The sequence below is a fragment of the Rosa chinensis genome, chromosome 1, assembly GCF_002994745.2.
Source record: "Rosa chinensis cultivar Old Blush chromosome 1, RchiOBHm-V2, whole genome shotgun sequence".
Classification (NCBI taxonomy): domain Eukaryota; kingdom Viridiplantae; phylum Streptophyta; class Magnoliopsida; order Rosales; family Rosaceae; genus Rosa; species Rosa chinensis.
In genome coordinates this window covers 29,451,734-29,470,020 of record NC_037088.1, presented here as the reverse complement: position 1 = coordinate 29,470,020, position 18,287 = coordinate 29,451,734, and the positions used below count along the sequence as shown (strand labels likewise).

The following is an 18,287-nucleotide window of genomic DNA, read 5'->3' as shown; positions in this document are numbered from 1 at the left end:
GTCTAAACCGAACCCGACCCGCACCGCACAGAAAAATGGTGTAACCGAAATAATCGGTTCATCCATTTTGTAATGCGGTTGCGGTTTGATATATAGGCCAACCGAAAAAAGCGGTTTGGGCCTTAAACCAAACCAAACCACACCGTGCCCACCCCCTAAAAGAGACAAGAGAGAATGGGTTGGATATGTGGCTGGTCATGAGAGAAAGGAAGAAGAAAGGGACATGTGGCAGCATGGGATAGGAGAGAGGAAAAAAATAAAGAGAAAAGGGAAGAAATGGTGAAGGAGCACGTGGGGGGAGTTGTTGATTCTGATGCTGACGTCAGCAAAGGTTTTTTTGTTTTGTTTTTCTTTCCCCTTTTTTTTTCTTGTCTTGTCTTCTCTTTTCTTCTTTTTTCTTTCTTCTTTCTTCTTTCTTCTCCCTTCTCAATTCATTTCCGCAAATACTATAAGAGGCAATTAGATTCCGTTCCCTTGATTGGCATTGATCACGGTTGATCCGCATTGACTATTTTGTCATTTTGTCGGAAACTTCAATTTGCTCCAATTTTCCACAATTTTTCCTTGATTCTTCAATTCCGCTTATTTTCTACAAAATAAAAAAAAAGATTAATTACATTATAATTGACTTGAGAATTAACTTATTTATAGTGTTTTAGATATAATTACACGCATATAAATGAGTATAATCACACCCCCACACTTGAACTTTGTTTGTCCTCAAGCAAACTAAATGAAATTTAATCCGAAAATCTAATAACTCACAAACATAAAGATAGTGTAGTATTAGTCTTTCCAACCATAACCCTCAGAGAACTAATTATGTATATGACCATGAAGTTGACAAAGCACAACATAGGATTTTTGAATTTGTAATGCAATTGAGATGCACATGTGAGAAATGGTCAAGTATATGCATGTGTTGACCATGTGTCAAATCAATCCACCACAATCAAATAGGCATATAGAAGACCCGATATAACCCACTAAACTCACATAGGTTCACTAAGTATTACCGCTCAGGTGTTTATGGGCTATATGTGTTTCACTCAAAAGCAATTTCACAACATGCACCGCCATATGCTTGCTCTTTGATCTCATCTCCACTAGGTAGGTCACAACTTTCAAGATTAAGAGGTCTTTTATTTGGTTGTAATGGGGCTAAGGGTAAGTGGTTTATAGAAATGAAGGATAAGGAAATACAAAGTCCATAGAAATCGGTGAAGCAACTCTCTCTTGTAGAGACTATGACTTTGTTTTCAAATGATAACTCACTCACTCTAATCTCAATGTACAACCCACACTATACTACTTAATAAACAAAAATAATACTAGCTAATTTTTTTTTTTAACACATTTTTTTTTTCAATCACCTTTTTCTGTCTCTCTCCTTTTTCTATTTTTCTCTTAAACTTCTTTTTTTTCTTCTTCTTCTTCTTCTTTTTTTTTTCTTTTTTTTTTGAACTTTTTCAAAACTTTCTATACAAAAATCACTCACCCCCACACTTATTCTTTTGTAACCTCACACTTTTAACTTTTTTTTTCTTTTCTTTTGAAGCACTCAAACATAAAGTCATTCTCTCGAATCGCTTCATCAACTACCATGGAAGGGTAGGATAAAAATGTATAGGCTAGGTAGGAATTTGTGGTGGTAATGAACAAAAAGGCTAAATATATACATAGGCTCAAAGTGGCAATCTAGTGGTAAATATTTTTGGGCACATGCTTCTTTGGCCATGGTGGTATTAAGCCTAATTGCCTCAATCCTTTTCTATCCCGTCATAAGCCAAAAATAGCTTCGAGAGGTCTCAAGCAAGTTCTAGATACACAATGTCATGAAATTGTACACACATGAAGAAAACGTGAATGAACAATGCATACACTATGGATATTAGGCTCACAAGCTCACAAATAAGGCATGCAAGTTAATTGAATAATCTATATGCTTCTCTAACTATGATGAACGAACCTAACATAGGCTATGTGCACACATATAATCAAGCATAGATCACATATACACTCAATCACAAAACAAATTTAAAGTCCTAGATCATGCTTAATCTATCCACAATCATAACAAGTTAAGTCCATGTCTCGTCATTGGGGTTGGAAAAGGCATTAACCACTAAAATATAATTACATAAAGCTAATCTAATATTTTTTTTTTCATAGGCGCCCGAGCCCTCACCCCCACACTTAAAACCAACATTGTCCTCAATGTTGGCAAGTGAGCTCAAAAGTTAAAATCCATGTCGAATTTAGGCATGAGAGTGAAGTCCGGGCGAAGACACAAAAACTAACTACGAAAATGAAAATCTAAATGCGGAGAAAAGATACGAAAACCCCCTTTGTTGACCCTCCATTGCTCACGACCCTTGGAGAAGACTAATATGAGACACCAACCTCAAGGCACAAGGCCTTGACTTCCTCAATGTATGCTCCATAATAGCTCAAAGTGCTCAAGAAAAGATCGACTCCATTTTGAACATAGAATGTCCTAGAGCAATGAGTCACACAATAGGCAAGGATTAAGGACAAGGGTCCTCCATTAAGCTCATAGGCTTTGGCACCTCCAATACACCCAAAACTGCCCATAGATTATCCTCCAAAGATGAAATGAAGTGCGAAGAAGTCCAACAAACCCGAGTGAACAAAACTAATGAGTGCAGAAAACTACCAGCAATGACCTTTCTGTCTTTTAATGCCCATATCTCAAAATAAGAAAGTGATAAGTAAGTGAGACCAATTGGAAAGTAGACTCAGAGAGCTTTCTATCCATATAAAGTGAGCCACCTATCTCCAACTGAGATGAAAACCAAAGCTGGTCAAAATTGTCGATCTGTCATGAAGACTCCTGCTGACCCTCAGTCACCAAAACAGAAATATCTGAAGCTCCAGAGGTGCAAAGAGGGTGAGACCAATGGAATATGAAACTAGACTCATAAACTACCTGATGGTAAAGTTTCACTGAAATATAAATTCTGAGTCAAAAATCTTTGGGCTCAAAACTCACTAATCTGTTCTGCAGTTTCTGCTATGCCCTGTTTCTGTCCTCTGTCATTTGGAATACTATATATGAAGCTAGGAAGGTTCAAATCAAAAAATGTCTCCTGTATATAGAGGACATGTGAATACACATCTCTGAAAAATTTTAGCTCCAAATTGCTTGGGATGTAGAAGGTGTAGCTTTCCAAAGTCACTCTACAGTAGCTGTCTCTGTTTTGACCTTCACATATTGACCACCAAATAACTGAAGTTCCAAAGACTCAGAATTTCTCAAATTTTGGCCCAAGATAGAAGACCCATAGGATAATAGTTTCAGAAATTTTCAGCTCAAATTACCATGTATATTGAAAACTATAGTTTCCCAAAGTCAACTGAACATCTGAATAGAAACTGCCCACTGCAGAATGCATTCTTTCTTCACACTTCCAACTCCGAACACCTCCCATCCTCCGAAAAATGACTCAAAAGCTTTATTCACAACAAAAATAAACTAAGAAATAAATACTACCGATGATGTGCTAGGGTTGCCTCCCTAGCAAGCGCTTTGTTTAAGGACTTCATTACCGGTCCATAGAACGTGAACTTTGTCAAGGTGGATACTTCTCAAGTGCGACCACCTTATTGTTTGGGGCTAAGGGACTCCTAGACATGTCATAGAGGCAAAACCAAGAGCAATCCATGAATATTGCAATTGGTGACCAAAAGTGGAGCTTCTTAATCTTCCTCTTCTTCTCAATTTTACTTCTTGGAATCAATATCCTTGTCGTCTCCTTCTCAAGTGGATTAGAAATGATGCTCAAAGGAACAATAGGTGGTAGAAGCTCTTGAGAGTGATGGGAAAGGGTGAGTGCAAGTGCTCCATTTCCTTTCCAATCCATCACCTCATTGTAGAAACATTGACCACTTAATGGTGGATTGGGAGGTAAAAGTACCTTGATCCCAATTCTCTCATTAAGAATGTAAGTGCTCAATGTCCTACTCTCCACCTTGGGAAGCTCATGAAGGATCACTTTGGATGTGGGAGGAGAGAAAGTCCTTGGCTCTTCAATTTCTTCATCATCACAAGCTAGTGAAAGACTCTCTTCCTCCATGGGAATATCGGCCTCAATGAATAAGGGATTATGGTGTATGACTTCAAGCTTCGCATCCTCCTCGATGAACAAGGGATTATGGTGTATAACTTTAAATTCTGCATCCTCCTCACTAGACAAGACATCCTCTTCTTCGGAATCATCTTCAAATATCTCTCCTCCATTTGGAAGCTTAGATTTCCAATATTGCATCCATTCTTCCGAAGTATAGTCTCTCACCTCACTTGCATTGAAACTTTCATAACCAAGCTCAATTTCTTGTACATCAACATCACTATCATCATTTTCAACTTGCATAAAGAATTCTTGCTCAAGATGCTCTATATACACTTCTTCTCTTGAAATAGGCTCCACTTAGTCAAAGAAAGATTCATGCTCATAAATGGTGAAGGGTGACTCTTGTGCAAGACTAGTCTGAAGTTGCTGATTGGTATGTATAAGCATTTCTTGAGAAGCATGCAATCGAGCTTGGGATGCTTGCAATTGAGCTAGCAATTCTTCAAGAGAAAGCTTCCTAGACTCATATGCTTGCTCATGAGGATATCCTTCGGACACCATAGTTTCTTGTGAAATCCTAACTTGAGAGCCTTGTAAAAGATCTCGGGAGGCTTGCAATTGAGCTAGTAGTCCTTCAATGAATTCCTTCCTAGGCTCATAAGCTTCATCTTGTGGATATGCGTCGGATACAAATGTCTCTTGATACATGTCCATCTTGTACTCACACTCTTGCATAAAATTTGGGCACTCAAATCTCAAAGAGCACTCAAAAGGTGAATGCCACGGAGAATTACACAAAGCACAAATTTTATTGTGAGAGGACATAGAACCCACCGCATGAGAATTCCACACTTCATGACCTCCACCACAAAAACTTTCTTGCTCATATCCCCTCGGATCTTCCCATCCATAGCTCCATTGATCCATAACTCAATATGATAAGAAAATAAGCACCTATGAGTTCCCAAAGGAAAGATTAGTAACCAAAAAAATTAGAAATTATAAAATTAAAGAGTAAGCAAACAAAATGAACAACTAAATATATATATATTTTTTTTAATAAAGAAAGAAAAATATGCTAAAGTGACCTAAAGAACCGATTCACCAAGGGATTAAGGCTATTAAACCCTAATCCCGGCAACGGCGCCATTGACTTGATACACATTTACGCAAGCGTACGTATCTTTGTCAAGATAGGGAAATATTATGCCCAAAGTTTATCGTACCACGGGGATTAGTGGCTAACCTACAATCCTTAGGTAATCGGAAATAAAGACACTTAGCAAACAACGAAAAGAAAAAGAAAATAAATAAAAATGTTAATCTAAGGCACCAAGCCTTAGCAATGCTCGGCTTTGATTTTCACCAAAGCCTAATCAAAACTAAGAGCCTTGTGATGAATATTTACAATGAGTTGGAGTTCAATATTTTGAGAGTTGATTTTAGATTAACAAAATGTAATGAAATGTAAAGCAATTAATAAAAATGAAAATAAATTAATAAAAGTGTAACCAAATAAATGGGAATGTCGGGTGTTAGGGAGGTTCCTTCACCCAAATTCTATGTGTCGGAAGCTAATATAATGTGGATGCAAATCCCAACTTTGGCAGTAGTCGTATCCAAGGCGGTTCAAGGCTTAAGGACCGAAATTCCCTTTCATGGTATTCCTACTCCAGTTCAAGGGCTGTAGGAACTCACTTGGCATGAATTAGAGCCGGTTCAAGGGTCACTAATTCACATCAAGAGGCGTAGAGATCGAGGAATTAGACTACTAAGCAACCCGCCCGTGCAATCACACAACGGGTGTAAATCACCATGCTTATAACCCCTCGAATACGAAATTGAAGGTTTCTAGCTTAGGAATTAGAGGGGGTCATCTATGAAATGAGCTGTCAAGACAAGGTAATTGATATTCTGGACCGAAGTCCAGGTATCGGTGGTAAGAGAAACCCTCAAATTGTTCCTAGCTAAAAACTCTCGAATCTTTTCGTTCTCAAATTGGTAGATATCCCTAATATCTCTACCAATTGTCCTCCGAGAGGGAGGATCAAACCTTGGTGATGCAATTTTCATAAAATCAATAAAACCATGCCCCTCTACATGACTAAATGGCAGCTCATCCCTCACAATCATTTTAGCAGAAGCTCTTCTACATTCATCTAGGTCCCAACCCCTAGCAACTAACTTACCACCACTATCAGCAGAATCAAAGGAAAGAAACTTTTACTTCTCAGCTGGTTGGTATGCCGGACACTTCTTGCATTGGTAAAGCATATGAGTCCTCATTGATGTCGTCCCATTTGATCTTGAGTCGCAAGCATACGTGGTGGGACAGTACTTGCACTTAGCCCTTGGATTCGCCAACGGAGTACCATCCGGATTCTTCATCTTCTCAAAATGGTCCCATGCTGCAGACTGGTTCTTCCTCTTCACATACTCAGCTTCACTAATTGCAGCAGCAGCTGCAGAAGGTGGTGGGGGAGGAAGCATAAGCGGTGCAGCAGCTTCACTTGTAGTAGTTGGTGTTGTTCCGGTGCTTGACCCAGTTGGTGTCGCATTGGGAGTTTGCGATGCTCCACTTCCCTGATAAGAAAGTAAGAAAAAATCAAATCAGTAAAGAATGTTCCATTTAAAAACATCCATTTACTTCTAAAATCATGCACAAGGATGTTCAAATGTCATCAGGTTAATAGCAGAACACATTGATATCCACTCTTAAAGACTTAAAGTCCTATATAAGAAATGTCATAAAATTACAGAAAATTCTTTAAAGTCATGCCAAACCTTACATAATTAAAGTTCATAAACTAAAATATTGTTATAACCATGTAACAGATCAAAATGACAGCAATGTATCTACACAAAGTCTGCCCTGTGGACAAATTTAAAAGCCAAGTAACCTTCTCAAACAATCACTAGCACTAATAACAAAACCAAACTGATCATGCTCATTTCAAAATCAAACTGATCATGCTCATTTCAAAATCAAACAAATCGTCTCATGCTCATTAGAAGAACTGAAGAAGCAAGCAATTATTCATTTGACAACTAACTACATCTTCCTCATTTTAGTGAGCTCCATTATAATTGTTGAGGATGATGTATGATTATGATGAAAACGGATTCAGACCTCCGCTTGATCAACTTGGTAACATCTACATTAACATGACAACTTTTAAAGGAAACAAGCTTCGAAAATAAAGGAAATATCACTTTGAAACATTCACGGAAACAAGCTGAAGTGCTTAACCCAAAATCGAACTGAAGAAGCAAGCAAGAAACTTAAGATCATATCGAAACAAGTTGAACCCAAAATCGAACCCAAGTAATATCGATCCGAAACTGATGCTCCCAAACAAGCTGAACCCAAAATCGAACTCAACATCAATTCAAAATCAAACTCCAAAAGTGATGAGATGAGATGAGAGCTGAGAAGAGAATTGGCGTTGTCGATCAGCTGAGAAAACGCAGCAGACAAAGGAAGAGCAAATCAAAAACCAAGTCAAAAAATCCAAAGCAAGAGAAGAAGTTATCAAACAAATCAAAAACCAACACAAAGAAACAGATCGTGAAAGAAAAGATAAAAAGGAAGAGCACCAACTTCCTCTGATGGCTTTGAATGTGTTGATTTCGAAACCAAACTGTTGGGGTTTGTCAAGATTGAGAGGCCACCGGCTTTTGATTTTGTCGAATAGTCCGGATTCACTTGCTTGGAGTTGGGATTCAGGTTGGGACGCGGTGGGCGCGGATCGAACAGTCGGCTTTTGATTTCGGCATCTATGGTTAGCTCAGCTGTGTCGAGAGAGATGAGGGTTGAGGCGCTGTTGAAACTCGAAATGAGAGGCTGACTAAGTCAGCTAGGTTTTTGATCATTGAGAGTAATCCAGTGCAGCAGAGAGTACATGTAACCTGATTTCCACCAATTAAAATTCGACACCCATTTAAAAATATATAAATAATACTAAATGAATTAAAATATAAATAATTTAAATACATATTAAATATGCGGACCGGTTCGGTTATTTCCGGTCGGTTCTAAAGCTAAACCCGGTCCCGAATAGTTAAATTCGGGTCCGGTCCGGTTTTTTTTTTTTTGCAGTCTTCTTTCATCCAGTTCGGTCCCCAAGTCGGTTTTCCGGGACGGTTCGGCCTGTTTTTTATGTCCAGTTCGGTTTCTGCCCGCCCCTAGGTTGGATATGTGGCTGGTTGTGAGAGAAAGGAAGAAGAGAGGGACATGTGGCAGCATGGGATAGGAGAGAGGAAAAAAATAAAGAGAAAAGGGAAGAAATGGTGAAGGAGCACGTGGGGGGAGTTGTTGATTCTGATGCTGACATCATGATGACGTCAGCAAAGGTTTTTTTGTTTTTGATTTTGTTTTTTTTTCTTATCTTGTCTTCTCTTTTCTTCTTTTTTCTTTCTTCTCCCTTCTCAATTCATTTCCGCAAATACTATAAGAGGCAATTAGATTCTGTTCCCTTGATTGGCATTGATCACGGTTGATCCGCATTGACTATTTTGTCATTTTGTCGGAAACTTCAATTTGCTCCAATTTTCCACAATTTTTCCTTGATTCTTCAATTCCGCTTATTTTCTACAAAATAAAAAAAGGGATTAATTACATTATAATTGACTTGAGAATTAGCTTATTTATAGTGTTTTAGATATAATTACACGCATATAAATGAGTATAATCACAAATCACGGTGAAGACGAAGGTGAAGTGGACTCGGTTGTCAAAGCATTATGAGATGATATGTGTGTGAACAACGAATCGCATCGATCCAATCTGAACTGGCCGAAAGAGATCAATGGACGATAATTCTACGTTACGAACTACTCCTAAGTGCGAAAAGTAAAGTGCATATAAAGTAAATGAACAAGAAAGTAAAGCGCTTGAATGTAAAGTATTGAATTGAAACTGAGAAACTAGAAATGATAAACAAGTTGTAAAAGTTGAATCAAAGGAAAAGTACCTAAGAGATAGCAAGAGACAAGTTTGTGAGTAAAAGTTGTATATTGATTTGTTTGTATGGTGCCGGACCTTTTACAATGAGTTACAAGGTGCTATATATACAAGTCAAAACCCTAGCTAACTTGTCCTCTAAGCTATGAAATTTAAGTAGGATTCTCCTTCTTTTAAAGATTGATTCGTCCATAAATGTTATGATTCGGCTGATATATAGAATCTTCACAATTGAAATCCTTAATTGATTTGAACTTTTTCCTTGCGAGGATTCCTTCCTTGAATAGACTCCTCGGCCGATGTTTGTTAGTTGGGTTCGGCCGAGCATATCTAAGCTCCTTCTCGGCCCATCTGCGTGGTCACTCATTTGAACTTGGATTTTTCAACCATGTAACCGTGTGATCCACTTTCATCATTTTTTGGGTTGTTCGACCCAAAATCTCAAACTTTGGCCAAGTGATTGAACATGTCTTTATCTCAGACTCAAAACTTTAATCTCGATTGAGTGACCGAACAACGCTGTGTCATACGACTCAAAACTATAATCTCGATCGAGTGACCAAGAAACTCTGATTTCGGTCAACACCTTCATTTCGACCGTATGACCTAAACTCTATATTCTCGGTCGACCTAATGCTTCTTTGACTAATTTCCTCATCTCAGTTGAATGGCCAATTAATTTCATTCTCAACCGAATGATCGAGTGACTTCATTCTTGGCCCTTACTTAATCTCAGCCAAAATTCTCTTTCATCCAACAATGAGAGCTTAGTAGCTAGGTTGACATGCAAAATACAGGTGCAAACAAAGACTCTATGAGGATATTAGTGAAGGGCTATCATCTATACTAGGAGCCATGCTTGGGCATATTTCTAGAGATGGGAATGCTGTTGCGCATTCTTTAGCTAAGGTTGCCTTGCATTCAGGGCAACAGCTGTGTTGGGATACTATTCCTCCCTTATTTATTCAAGATGCTTTAGTATCTGATTGTAATCTTCTTCATTGATTAATATATTTGACATTTTATTTCAAAAAAAAAAAAAGTATGGAAGGTCCAAATAGCAAATTTAGAGGTCCAACTAGAATCACCCTATTTGAATTATTGAAAGACTAAATTACCAAAATGTAAATCATTTCCTTAATTTACCTTACTAACATATAAATTATTGAAAGACTATATTACCCAAGTGCAAACTGACTAATAAGTACACTAATTTTCTAAAATCCAAATTGGTAAGGAAAACTAAATACATAACCAATTAATTAATTATAAAGGCTAATTAATTTTTAATGAATCTTCTTATTCTCCATCCAAATCTAAATTTATTACTATTTTTTGTCTTTTTGTTCCTTTCTCATCGCTAATTCATTATTCAATGCACAAAACTATTAGTGTTAGCTTCATCAAAATATTTGCAATACCCTTTGTGAACACCGAAAGTAAAAATTTTAAATACAAAAAAAAAAATCATTATCTTCTTCATTGCTCACAGTTGTTACCTTTGTGAAAATAACTGCACCCAAAGATAATTAGAATCTTAGAATAACTCTAATAACTAAGAGCAACTCCAACAACTTCTCATGTTTTGATTTTTCTCTATTTTAGAGAAAAATGAGCCTCTTTTGCTCCAACAGATTCCCTATAACTATCTCCATTTTAGGGATAGTGAGGAAAGAGAAAACAAAATTCCCTAAATTTACAGCAATCTCTAAAATTTGAAGGAAGATTATGGAGATTTTAGAGGTTGCTGTAATATAGAGAATCTGTTAGAATTAGAGATGAAAAATTGCTCAAAACTTTAAATTTTGCTTCCATATAATACAAAAATTATAAGATACTCAGTAAGGCTGAATGCGGATTCAAATTTGCTCAGCACCAATATTTTGGTGGTGATGCCACCACTCAATATAAAACTGTCATGTGTTATAAAACATAATTATAGTTAATCATGATGTTTTATTAAACAAATAAATTTTAAGTATTAAATTAATTTTACATGACGTGATAAGTTTTAATTGGGTGGTGATATCACCACAAAATAAAAATGGTGAGCAAAAATTAATTGAGTAAATAGGTTATGACATCAGCCTTGATACAGTCACTCAAAACTTTAACTTTGGTTGAGCGACTGTATCAAGGCTGATGTCATAACCTATTGCTGCACTGGATGACTTTCATCCTCTTGTAAGTTGTTTATCCTATTAATATAAAAAAATAAAAATAAATAAAAAAATTCAATTGTCTTTTAATGAGGTTGAAGGTGCCACCAGATTAAGGTGTCTTAAGGACACGTGCAAGGCATGCGCAACAAAGAACTAAACGAGGCAGTTTTTAGGTTTTTTTTTCCAAGGAAACTGATTTATCTCGATCTGTGTTTTTCCTGTGCTGGAGAGCCTGCAGAATTCTACAAGTTAAGGACATTTGCAAGTCATGGAAAGCCAGTATATAACTTTTTTCATAAATGCAATTAATTGTACCGTTATTTTATAGAAATGCATATTCATACTTGAAATCTGATTTATTTTCGTATGTGGGATGAGATTCCATATAAGGATCACCACCTCTCTGTCTATAACCATTCTCAGTAAGCAGTGAACCTACTCTTTTTCATCTTAAGAATTAATTGGTTATGGCTACTCCACCAGATCAAGCCTACAAGCATGTTGTCCCCCTCGACCGGCTCAGTCAAGACATTGCCTGACTCATACGTGTGGCCTGAATATTATGAGGTCTACTCTGGTAGTGACCAGCCATCTATTCCGGTTATCGACCTCATGGATCCAAATGCCACAGAACTCATTATCCAGGCATGTGAAACATGGGGAATTTTCCAGTTGATAGGTCATGGGATTCCTAGAAAGCTTGTGGAGGATGTAGAATCTGAGGTTCATAGTTTGTTTGCTCTCCCAGCTGACCAAAAATTGAAGACATTGCGGACTTCGGGCGGGGCTAGTAGCGGATACGGTAACCCGCCGTCGCAGGCCTTGCTTCCCCGGAAACTGTGGTATGAAGGGTTTACCATCATGGGGTCTCCAGTTGATCAGGCTAGGGTGCTTTGGCCTCATGACTATCAAGGGTTTCGGTAAGTCGTAAAAGACCACGAACTACAATATCGATAAATGATGGTTACTTTAATTGAAATTTAAAATTTTTGTTGTGCTACAAGTACTGATATTACCCGGAAATGATGGAATAGCTTTTTGATATTCTGCTTTACAATTATTTAAATGGTTTTAAACTTTTAATCAATGTTTTAATCTAATTTTCTTCGATATCGAAATTGGGTCTATAATTCTTTATATCTGAATTAATTGCTGTACCAGAGTAGACCACATAAGATACAGGCCACACGTAATTCTAGGGTCTAAAAATATACACATAATTGTTATTTCTAAATTCTTAGACCCTACATATTTCGTTATTTTCTGAATTCATTGTTATTTCTAAATTCTTAGACCCTACATATTTCGTTATTTTCTGAATTCTTAGTTTCATCAGCTATTAAAACTGCAAAATCAAAAATTAAGGGTTGTGATCAGCATTGTATATGTCCTTCATGGTTGGTTAGAGCCTAAGAAGCACTGATACAGGTACGCGTACCCGGATACGATACGATCGGATACGTGGAAACGGCAAATCTTAAATGTAATTGGATACGGGTACGTAAAGAAAACGCCAATTAAATATATTTATATATATATATAATTAGAAAAAAAAATATAAAACATAAACGAAATACTAGTTTATCACAATCAAACATTATAAATCCAAAGGTTCATACTTGAGTAAATTGACACATATGCTGTTAACTGAACCACTACTAGCACAGCTCCACTACTAGTCAAAAGTCAAAATGCTCATCCATTAACTTGCCAAATGTCCTCCCCACCTCCACCCCTTTCCCTCCCTTTTTTTATTTTCGTTTTTCTTCACAAAAATAAACTATTTCTCTCTCAAAAACACAGACTTTCTGTCTTCTTCTTCTTCTTCTTCACTTCCCTCTCTCTCTCTCTCTCTCTCTCTCTCTCTCTCTCTCTCTCTCTCTCTCTCTCTCTCTCTCTCTCTCTCTCTCTCTCTCTCCCTCCCTCCCTCCCTCCCTCCCTCCCTCCCTCCCTCCCTCCCTCCCTCCCTCCCTTCCTCCCTCCCTCCCCGGCCATGAAAATTGCGGGTTAGGGTTTCAGCAAAGCTCACCGACCTTTATTGCAATGGCGTTAGTGGTAGTGGATATAGTTCGAATGGCGCGGCGAACAAGTACTCGAATGGAAGTGTGAGGGTGGTGGACAGTGAGAATGGGAGCTTGGTGAAGTATGTGAATGGGAATGGGGCGGCTGAGATTAGGTATCTCTCTCTCTCTCGATCCAAGTTTAGGACTCCTTTTTTTTTCAATTTTTGCAGAGTAAAAAGATCAGTATTACCCTCGCGTTTCCGATTTATTTACATTCTGGCGTTTCCGCATTGGATACGGACGTATCCAAACCATTTCCAAATTAGGATACGAGTTTCCGAGGCATTTCGTACCCGTTTCCCATTTCGATACGGGATACGCGGCCAATTTCGCGTTTCCGTGCATCATAACTTAGAGCAAATAACTTGCATCTAGTTTACTTATTATGTACTTTTGCAGTAATACAATGAATGGTTATCAGAAGCAAGTAAAGGCCTTAGTAGAGCAACTAATCCGCATCATCTTCAAATTCTTAAGCATTTCTAAAGAAGAAGTGAATTGGTTTGATGATCCAAGTAATACGTGCAATGCTGCTTTACAGCTAAATTCTCATCCTCCTTGCCCTGACCCGACTCGAGCTGTAGGTCTAGCACCACACACTGACAGTTCCTTATTTACCATACTGCACTCCTGGATCGAGGGTCTCCAAATCTTTAAAGACGGAGTTGGGTGGATTACGGTACAGCCCATTCCTGATGCACTGACCATGAACCTTGGTGATTTCCTCCATATTCTGTCCAATGGTCGATTTGTTAGTGTTCTTCATCGTGCGGCGGTGAACCAAAAGTACCATCGGATCTCAGTCGCCTACATCCGTTCGCCTCCAACAAACTTTATCGTCTCCCCGCTCCTCTCTAAGACCTTTGCTGACTCCGGACAAGTTCCTAAGTATCATCCCGTCACATTGAAGGAGTGTCGTGGTCTAAAGGCTAAGCATTTTCAAGCGGCTCTTTCTTTTGTTAAAACTTAAATTTTATGATTGAGTATTAATTTTTTCAAATAAAATTGTTATGATTCTATACTTTTATATGGGCCATTCTTCTTGTATGGGCCTATTTGGGCTTTATGTTTCGGGAGTCCACTACTTCTAGATATTTTCTTTGCTTAAATAACCGCTAGGACTTGTAACAGGGATCATTGAAGAATATTGAAGCTTTTGTTTTCTCTTATTTCCTTAGCTTTCTCTTATTTCCATTCCTTTTGCAATGTCATTTATGGGCTTGGATCCTGGGGATCCTAACAATTGGTATCAGAGCCCGCAAGTGGGTCTGTTTCCGACAAGTTCCACGGGTTACAGCGGTGGGTATTGCTGCCTTCCTTCTTCTCATCCTCACGGTACCCAGTTTCCAACGCAACCAAGCTACCGACCACCTCCTCCGAGTTACTCACCACCACCACCGCCTTCCCACACGATCATCAATGGGTATGTTTTCCCTCATTAATTTCCATCAACCCATACTTACCATTCACCTGATTCTGACCCAAATCCCTGGATCTATCCTTCGATTTCACAAAGCCATTCCTATGACCCATCGGTTCCCAGTGTTAATTTACACTTCGTCTCCACCAAAACCATACCTCCACCACCTATTTACCATTCTGCTCCTTCATCTCCCGTTTGTGAACAACCACATACAATTTAAGGCTTAAAGCTCGAATCTTTCATCGAATATGTAACAACAGTGGAGACTCCTAATATTATTTCAAGAGGTTCTCTTGATGCTTATTGTAATATGGAGTTCAAGCTCTACGTCCCCCCCCCCCCCCCCCCCCCCCCAATGTATTTTGCAGTTTCATTAATTAAGGCTTGAGGATAGCCACAGTAGCCCCTTTCAATATATATATATATATATATATATATATATATATATATATTGGTCTCATCTATGACAATTAAGTTGTAGCTATCAAAGATGAAGTATTATTATTGTATAGATTATGTCCATGCCTTTCACCATGCTTATTTCCATGTCCAGAATTTGTCTTCTTCAAAAATCCCATCGCCATCCACAGTGGTATATAATCTATGTATGTAAACTATTTCGGCAGGAAAAAGAAAAAGTAGAAGAAAACAAATATAAAAAAATTATCACACGTCTTGTGGGATGGGGTGAGTGAGTAAGGTAAATCAACTAATTAAGTACGTCGTCAGGCCCAAAAGTTTTTATTTTTTTATTTTTATTTTACTACAAGGAAAGAAAAACTACAAAGAAAAGGCACAACAACAACCCCCAGCTGATCCAAATGGAACACTAGGAACACAGAAACCTAAATCTGGCAGTAGCTTCAGCAATTAGAACTCCAGCATGACCAATTCTTCGAGCAGCCACAATAATAGGATTACCATGAGAATCTCGAATACAAAAGCCAGTCGAAGCAACACCATGTTTGACAAAACCATCAAAGTTAAGTTTGACTTGATTATCATCAGGAGGCTTCCATTTGATATGAAAGGATCTAGAGATTTTCCTGCATTTTTAAAATGAAACGATATATAGATTCATTAGAAAAAAGCTAAAATTACAGACCCTAATGACCAAGTCTCTCACAAATTATTTGATCCAATATTATTTCATTCTCAAATGGCAAATGACATCCCAACTTCAAATCCACATCCTTTAACATTATCACACAAATTAGGACACTACGGGTCATACATTGGTACTTAAAAAAAAAGAAAAAAAGAAGGCAATCTGTGCTTACTTCTTTTTGAAATAAAACCTCTACTTATTTTTATGAGCAATAGATCAAAAACCAAAAAACACTATGTAATACATATTAAATACTTGTAATATACCTAATTAATTAACATTAATCCTTCTCTTCATTCTCCTGATACCGACTGTAATCCTCACGTAGAGCCAATCTTGTACATTTTCAAAGAATCGGAAATATGTATTTCTCCATGTTTTCTTGAAAATTAATGAACCACATACTCCCCAAAATCCTACAATGAACCCAAGCGCAGCAGAAACATAAAACCATGGAGTTTTATTCTCATTGTCCATCTCTTTGTCATCCTCATCATCCCTCTCAGTGCCTTTAGTTGCTCTACACTCATTTGGAAGTGGAGGACCACAATGTAAGATCAAATATGGACATAACACATATCATCATAAAGTAATTGATGATTAGCTTAATATCAATCCTAGTTTAACATGGATACAAACAGTAAATCAATACTAGTGACTTAATGAATAGTGTATCAATTCATTAAGGATAGTAATCTATTGCTTAGTCTACAAGGAAGGCTACAAGTTGTGATACATTAAGAATCTAACTAGGAAACCTAAACCGATATGGATAGCTTTAATGGGAAGCTTCTTGAGGTTTAAGTCACCTATATATACAGATGAATTGGTCCCTGATTACTACCGACGTTTTGCATATTGTTCTGTCCATTGAGAAGCAAGTTGGTAAGTAACAGAAGGCTATATTCAGTGTTCGTGTTTGCAGTTGCATAAGATGGAATCCATGCCAGTAATTGCTGAAGGTAAGCCTTAATCCCTTTTATGATTGTGTGCATATGTTGTGAGCATGTATATGGTTATTTTACAATTGGTATCAGAGCATAGGCTCACATATATCAAAATCGTTTTAGGGTTTTGCAAAACAAACACAAAAAAAAAAAAAAAAAAAAAAAGGGGTTTTTGCTTTACGGACCAAGTCACTGATCAGGTAACTGACCATGTAACTGGTCATGTAACTGATCAAGGTAAGTTACTTAAGTCAATTGCTGCATCTGGTTAAATATCAAGTTCACGCTTCCGCTGTGATTTTTAGCAGCAAATTGGGGAAAAAGCAAAAACAGGTTTTTCTGTGAAATTGATTTCGATTCATAGCATGATAATTGAATTTTGATTGTGCTCAAGAACACTAGTTGCATTCCCGGCGTGCGTTAGGTTAGAGTAGATGGTGACCGGATGAAATTTACAATTTCTTGATTGTTCTGTGGTTTCTTGGAATCGAAACAATTTTGATTGTGCTTGAATATGCATGATGAATTGATTGATGATATGGTATTGTATCTGTGATTGTGTAAAAATTGCATGAAGAACAAAAATCTCCCAGATTTTGTTTACACATTATTAAAATTGACAGATACGAGAGCTTAATTTTCTTACAAGGATGAATCTGGGTAGAATATAAAGTTAAAAGCTCATGGGTTTTGTGGTTTTCTGTTGGCATAAGTGATTATGATGCACAAAGCATTCTTCATTGATGTTGGCAGAAAACGATGATCAGGTAACTGACTAACTGGTCAGGTCACTGACCATGTAACTGGTCAGGTCACTGACCATGTAACTGGCCAGGTCACTGACCATGTAACTGGCCAGGTCACTGACCATGTAACTGGCCAGGTCACTGACCATGTAACTGGCCAGGTCACTGACCATGTAACTGGCCAGGTCACTGACCAAGTAACTGGTCAGGTAACTAATCAAGTAACTGATCGAATAACAAAACTGAAATTGTGTTTTGTGTTTTAAAACTATGCTTCAGTTTTATCTTCCAAAGAAGTGGTCAAGTATGGTTTTAGAATACAAAACAGCAATATGCGTGCTTGATGAAAATAAATACGGATACTTAGAAATTTTTCTTCTGTCTAAAGATGTGGATAAATTTCTTTGGATAACTTGTTTTCATTGAACATGGTATATTGATAAAGAACTCCAGGATGTTATGCTTCTGCTCAAAAGTGTTGCTTAACATTATTTTTGGTTATGGACTGATATGAATGCAAGTATGGATTGTTTAGGTTTTCTTTATGTTCTTGTTTTGGTTGCTTAAAGCTAAATAAAACACAGAAAACTTAAAGTTATTTTCTTTACAAATTGAGAACTCACACGAATTTTTGTTTTGCTCCTTAGGTAACTCTTACATGAACTTGAACAGTGTCTTGATGCTAACTGGAACCAACTATAGAGCTTGGCTAGATTCTGTAGAGAACTATATGGGAATGCATGAGAACATAGACTATTGCTTCACTGAGGATAAACCTGAA

The 18,287-nt window shown here is 37.5% G+C and overlaps 1 protein-coding gene across 1 annotated transcript; it reads left to right on the top strand.

Annotated features, from left to right (window-relative positions):
- Positions 1-11,717: 11,717 nt before the first annotated feature.
- LOC112164593 (gibberellin 3-beta-dioxygenase 1) lies at positions 11,718-14,252 on the top strand. Its single transcript, XM_024300848.1, has 2 exons — positions 11,718-12,139; positions 13,682-14,252. The coding sequence occupies exons 1-2, from the start codon at positions 11,718-11,720 to the stop codon at positions 14,250-14,252; spliced, it is 993 nt and encodes a 330-aa protein (XP_024156616.1).
- The last annotated feature ends 4,035 nt before the right edge of the window (positions 14,253-18,287 follow it).

What these genes read in the sequence shown, in the direction of transcription:
- LOC112164593 (XM_024300848.1), top strand. Translation starts at nt 11,718, where the DNA reads ATGTTGTCCCCCTCGACCGGCTCAGTCAAGACATTGCCTGACTCATAC. An exon ending in CATGACTATCAAGGGTTTCG is followed by an intron (nt 12,140 to 13,681) that starts GTAAGTCGTAAA and finishes GTACTTTTGCAG; the next exon opens with TAATACAATGAATGGTTATC.